Source organism: Coregonus clupeaformis, unplaced genomic scaffold, assembly GCF_020615455.1.
Source record: "Coregonus clupeaformis isolate EN_2021a unplaced genomic scaffold, ASM2061545v1 scaf1497, whole genome shotgun sequence".
Classification (NCBI taxonomy): domain Eukaryota; kingdom Metazoa; phylum Chordata; class Actinopteri; order Salmoniformes; family Salmonidae; genus Coregonus; species Coregonus clupeaformis.
Genome location: NW_025534951.1, coordinates 55,227 through 61,415, shown reverse-complemented (window position 1 = coordinate 61,415; position 6,189 = coordinate 55,227). Strand labels below are relative to the sequence as shown.

The 6,189-nt window shown below is 44.4% G+C and overlaps 1 protein-coding gene across 1 annotated transcript; it reads right to left on the bottom strand.

The window, feature by feature from the left end:
* Window positions 1–747: 747 nt before the first annotated feature.
* LOC121582312 (probable RNA polymerase II nuclear localization protein SLC7A6OS) lies at window positions 748–3,860 on the bottom strand. Its single transcript, XM_041898030.2, has 5 exons — window positions 3,607–3,860; window positions 2,578–2,886; window positions 2,161–2,367; window positions 1,378–1,510; window positions 748–1,260 (listed from the first exon to the last, which is right to left on the bottom strand). Exons 1-5 carry the CDS (start codon window positions 3,796–3,798, stop codon window positions 1,160–1,162), a joined length of 942 nt encoding a protein of 313 aa, XP_041753964.1. The 5' UTR covers window positions 3,799–3,860; the 3' UTR covers window positions 748–1,159.
* Window positions 3,861–6,189: the final 2,329 nt, after the last annotated feature.

Below are 6,189 nucleotides of genomic sequence, written 5' to 3'. Positions count from 1 at the left end.
TGGATGATGGTTTATTGGAAAAAGGGCACAAATGACTCAACGTCTGCTGCTACATGGTTGTTCAACACAGCTCTACTACAGTCCTTAGTTCAGTGTTTTTTCCAGCCCTCTCACTCATGGTGTTTCAGTTTTGATCATATGATCATTTTTCTGTGAACTGCAGACTGACCTCAGTAAGGTTAATGTAGCATTCAATTATGCAAACTATCTATACACAGTTTTCGTCCATACGCACCATTTTCTTTAAATGGGGCTGGACCTCTAATATCCATAATACAATATTCATAAACCTGAAAACCCAATCCCACCCACAAATAAATTGTTATTCTGTACTGTATTGCTTTGGAAAATGTGCAATAGCCAACTAAATGCCATGTCATCTCAGCAATGGCAAATGTAACTCTCCAAAGACCATGGTGACTCATGAGTCCATGTCAGCTTTACCAAGTTTGGGATCACTTGATGGGCCTATTGGGGCAGCAGCCATGCATAGGATCTCCTGGGACAATATTGAATGAAGCCACTATAAGAAGTTATTCAGTGAATATGAAATACACTGAACTTGTTCAGTGTACATATTTGAGGAATGACAGTTGGCTCTGTCATTGGTTTGCCTGCTAACTTCATGAAATGCCCCATGGAAGATTGGTTATTGATAGTTTTATCTAATTTATTGTGTCGTTTATCAATAAAACTTTAAACCAGTTTGCAGTATGTTTCTATTCATTACAGCAATAATGCACATAATTTCTTTGGCAGTTTTACATTTATTTTGAAAGCTTTATTTTATACACATCTACATATTTACAAAAGGGATTCTGAGTTAATCTTTCATCAAACATCTCTCACACATCAAGAGTACAATCTCCATGTGACAGGGAATGTAGACCCAAACATATTGTAACACACAAAACGCTCCACACTTTCAGATGCACAATCACTACCATACGCTTACACGTACATACTACCATGCACAAAATGCAAACGCAGTCCAAACCATCTCACCAACAAACAAGTTTAACAAGAAGCACACAAAGCATACCAGTTATGTGCAACACATCTACCACCATTCACTTTGAACACTCACACAAAATCACACCAACAATTGCACAGTAAAAAAGGACACTCAAACACATCCACCAGTGCTTGAAGTTGGAGATCAGTCAGAGTCATCCTTGTCGTCATCTAACTCCTGCATCACCTCGCTCTGGTACCGGTCCCAGGATCTCCGACTGTACGAGTGCTCCTCTTCCCAGTACCCTTCAGGATGAGAATGGCAAAATTAGGTTTAGAGAGGAACTAGTAACGCAACTACGCTTACTATGGGAGCTTTGATAATCATTGTGTGACGCTTTAGTGAACTTTGTACTAGCCTACCTCCATAGCGCTCCTCTCTGTCGCTGCCATCCTCACCGTCTTCATCTGGGTAGTCATTCCTCCAGTTCCCCTCTTCATTCTCATCATCCTCGTCCTCATACACTTCTTCCTCATTCACCACCAAGTCAGGCACCTGGAAAACCAAGACATCAAGGTTATTCCTCCTGCACCATTTTATGTTATTCAGATACTAACCTCGTCCCAGGCTCAATTGCTTCGGCATTTAGAGCCTGGAAACACTGGGAAACAGTGGGACTTGAATTGAAAGTGGTGTGGGTTAAAATCGAGGCGAGAGAGCCTGTTACAGCTGTATTAGAATAAAAAAAAGTTATCACAGCACTTTTTTGGGAAGCCCAATTGATTGAGTTTGGGCATATAAAGTTTGAAAACTAGTTCTAAGATACACATTTTCCGATTTCACGAGCTCACTTCCTTGTTTAGCCTAAATCGCTTGCGCTTTGAAATCCCCAATGTAGAGGGGAGGTTCTGAGGGTTATGCTAGATGGTGATGACAGATCAGCCAATAAATTCAGCTGGACTTCTTCCCGGTCCTGCCATAGGCTCTATTAAAGTCCCTTTCTGAGGCACTGTGAAACCAGACCGTTTGAAAGAGAAAGAGCCGGCTGGTGGACAAGATTAGTCAGACACCACAGCAGTTTACCAAATCAATTAAGCAGGTACAATTGAGATTGGTCTATGTGTTAGGCTAAGTTATCTGCATGGCTATGAATGTTCATACTTGTATCATGCATGTGCATTGCAGTATTGTGTTCTGAACCTTACCAACTCTCCCTCGTCTGAGTAGGGCCTGACGGACAGGATGTCCTGGATCCAGCCTGCAGTGACTGTTTCCTGGTAGTAAAGGTCATACACGTAGTCGTCCTCCCGTTGACGATGCTCAACACCCAGACCCGCTCCAGACACACTCAGCTTCTCACGGATCATCTTCATCGAGTTACACAGGATAGTCTCTGGGTCAGGGTTCAGCAACTGGGAAACAGAGGGCAGTCACAATAAGCATAACATTCTAGCCATCCAAATACTAGGCCTATGTGTCAGTGGCAGGTAGGCTATAATCTGGCTCAACTGAATTCATCATATGGGAACTGTGGGCACTGACACGTTTACATAGGACATCCTGGTTTTAAGAAAGTTTCCCCAGCTCTAGCTAAACCTTAGGGGAGCCCAGCTCACACTTACCTTACTAGGAGCTTTGTCCTGGTCCCCATCTTCCTGGATGATGTCAAACACCTGATATTCACCCAGGCTCCAGGCATTTTTGCCTGGCTCCTCCTCTGTGGGCTCTGGCTGCGTTGAGAGGGGCTGTTCCGCAGGCAGCCCTGCTCGATGGCTGGAGAGGATCCTGTATCGCTCCTCCCGCCTTGTGTTCCACTTAGCGCTCCGCAGATCTCCCACAATCCTCTGGGAGCTGCCTGCGGAGGGGCGCTGGGCGTGGGCCATGCGGGGGCGGGCCAGTGCTTCACGAACCTGTGTCTGGACTGGGGCATCCTGAGAATAGTGACAGTGTAGGGAAGCAGTTATCCTAACAAAGAGGGTTGAGACTAATAAGACTTGCAGTGCATTACATGAATGGTTCACTAAATTAACTTAGCTACCAGAACTGTTTGAGTGCTAAGAATACATTAAGATTGAAAATAAAACAATGTAGAAGAAATAGGTTATGGAAACTAGCAACCTAGCTATGACTGAATTTCAGGACCATCACCACACAACTCAAATGCCAACCAAGTTATTTTCTACCCAAACAACAGGTGATGCGAAGGATTATCTCCACATAGCTAGCTAACTATACAAATAAATATTGTCCCACGGTCTTGAAAGGGCAGGTGTGCAAAAGGCAGGTACACCAGATAATGGTGCTGTGAAGTTAACGTAGTTAGCGAGAACGTAGGCTGGCTGGCTAGTTTGCTAACGATAGCTACCTAACTATCTCGGTTGTTAGCTAGCTAGCTTGCTTGCTAATCAACACAAAGCGAACTAGCCAGTTAGCTAAGTAAGGATGACTTGGGCTGGATAGAAAATCTAATTTAGATAGCTAACTAGCAATAAACATAACGTTCGTTAACCAGCTGATAAGCTAACTACAGTTAGTTAGCTAAACATCAAAGACGCTAGCTAAACAAAAACAGCAGACTTGAGTGTCTTGCACAGCACCAGCCGATTGTGTCCAGCGCCCACGAGACACCGTGGTTTGACAGCGGCCCATACCTGTGATGCTACGGTCGCCACGAGTTTGAAGACTGAATTCTCAACCTCTGTATCATCGGGCTCAGGCACAGTTTCCCCAGCGGTCTGGGATGTGGTCTCCGGTCGAATACGTTTACAGGCAAGCAGCAAAGCATCGGCAGGGTCGGTTCCTCTCTTTCTTTTCACCCGGAGAATAGTGGTGCTTGGATCCATGACTACTGCTCCAGCTGGCGCTACCGTAACTAGCTAGCTATAGTCGCACTTGTGGAAGAGGAGGCATGGTTCTTCTTCTACTACTATGGTATCTTCTTCGATGAGGTTTAACGGCGGTTGGCATCCAATAAATGTTGCATTACCGCCACCTACTAGACTGGAGTATAACTCCCTTATACTTGAAATAAATAATCATAAAATAAATGAATCAACATATACTCTTTCATCTAACCCTACACTCACTAAAAACCCACCACCCTACTCCACTATTTAAATATATTTAATCCTACCTCAGGCCAACAGCCTGAAAGGATGGGACACCACCACTTAACACCATGTAACTCTTGTCTCGCAAACCCAAATAACTCTGCAGCTGCCACCACAACCTCAATTTTCTGTGACTTACATTCCATCCCTGCAGTACAGTTGATAACCATTGCTATAAATGCTAAAAATCCAATCCAACTGAAACATATCACTTGTTGGCCTATCCCTCTGTACTGGTACATCTCTACTACTCACCCCACTACTCTCAGAATCTCTCCCCCTTGACCCATCTTCCTCTACTTTCTTCACCGCCTAAGCAAACGACAACCTCTGCACTACTCTAACCCTGGAAACCTCAAACTGCCTCTCTCGCACTGGACATTTCTGATCCCCAGCCCCATGGGCACCCCTACAATTAACACATACCACTACTTGCCCCAATGCTACACATTCCTTTGTCTCATGCCCTTCTGCACATTTCTCACACCTCCCTCCTACACACTGCTGTCACATGCCCATAAGCTTGACACCTGTAACAACGTAATGTATTCGGCACAATACAGTGGCTTGCGAAAGTATTCACCCCCTTTGGCATTTTTCCTATTTTGTTGCCTTACATCCTGGAATTAAAATGGATTATTGGGGGGTTTGTATCATTTGATTTACACAACATGCCTACCACTTTGAAGATGCTCCAGCTCCTTCAAGTTGGATGGGTTTTGCTGGTGTACAGCAGTCTTTAAGTCATACCACAGATTCTCAATTGGATTGAGGTTTGGGCTTTGACTAGGCCATTCCAAGACATTTAAATGTTTCCCCTTAAACCACTCAAGTGTTGCTTTAGCAGTATGCTTAGGGTCACTGTCCTGCGGGAAGGTGAACCTCCGTCCCAGTCTCAAATCTATGGAAAACTGAAACAGATTTCCCTCAAGAATTTCCCTGTATTTTTTTCATTTCACTTCACCAATTTGGACTATTTTGTGTATGTCCATTACATGAAATCCAAATCAAAACCCATTTAAATTACAGGTTGTAATGCAACACAATAGGAGAAACGCCAAGGGGGATAAATACTTTTGCAAGGCACTGTATCTTTTCCCACAGGAGTATAACATTGTGTGATAGAACAGATTTTTTTTATCTGAATGATGATCTTTAATCCTTTAGTTGTGGCAGATCCTGTTGATGAAGAGGACCATGGTATACAAATGACCTTAACTGGCAATCAATACAGTCTCCTGAGGGTTGCACTCAATGTGCCAAAGGGATGAACAGGGCAGTTTTTCCATGTTATTAATTCCACTTACTGAGACTGAGCCAGGTCATTAGCTGTTTATCAAGAATGATGCTGGCACCTATTTCATAAACAGCATGTCACGCTCTGGCTCCGGGACTCTTTATGTTGAGCCAGAGTGTGTTCGTTCTGTGTGGGTTATTTCTATGTTGGGTGTTCTAGGTTGTTGTTTTCTGGGTTGGCTTAATTGACTCCCAATCAGAGGCAACGCGTGTCAGCTGTTCGCTGGTTGTCTCTGATTGGGAGCCATATTTAAACTCTGTTTTCACTTTGTGTTTGTGGGTTCTTGTTTCGAGGTAGTTTAGTTTCACCGTGTACTGTCACGTTATCGCCTTTGTTTGTTTTGATCGTGTTTCATTTATTAAAGAAGATATTTCGCCTGTCATGTGTGTTTTCTTGTAGGGTTTTGTGTTCTGTGTATTTTACGCATGTTTTGCGTAATTGGGCATTATTCCGCCTCCTTTGTTTTAGAGGCCGTGCCTTGTTTTTGGGATCTGTCTTTATTAAACTTTTGGACTTAGCTTCGGTGTCCTGCGCCTGAATTCACCCCACATCCACCTCACAAGATGACAGAACAACACACCTTAACCAGACCAAGCAGCGTGTTCAGGAGCCATCGCTGGCAGATCTCCGTGGCAACCTCGACTGGATCAAGCAGCGTGACGAGGAGAGAGGATGGACGTGGGAGGAGATGATTGCGAGTTTGGCAAGAGGGAGAGAGGCCTTGGCCACGGGGAGGAGAGACCCCCAGGAAATTTTTAGGGGGGGGCTCACGACGTTGGGGCAGCAGGTGTACGGGTTAGAGCGGTGCAAAGCGTTGGCAGAGAAGG

Coding starts and splice junctions, on each gene's coding strand:
- LOC121582312 (XM_041898030.2), bottom strand. CDS start 3,798: ATGGATCCAAGCACCACTATTCTCCGGGTGAAAAGAAAGAGAGGAACC. Junction 2,368..2,577: donor AGGACAAAGCTCCTAGTAAG/GTAAGTGTGAGC, acceptor TCTGTTTCCCAG/TTGCTGAACCCTGACCCAGA. Junction 1,261..1,377: donor CAGAGAGGAGCGCTATGGAG/GTAGGCTAGTAC, acceptor CTCATCCTGAAG/GGTACTGGGAAGAGGAGCAC.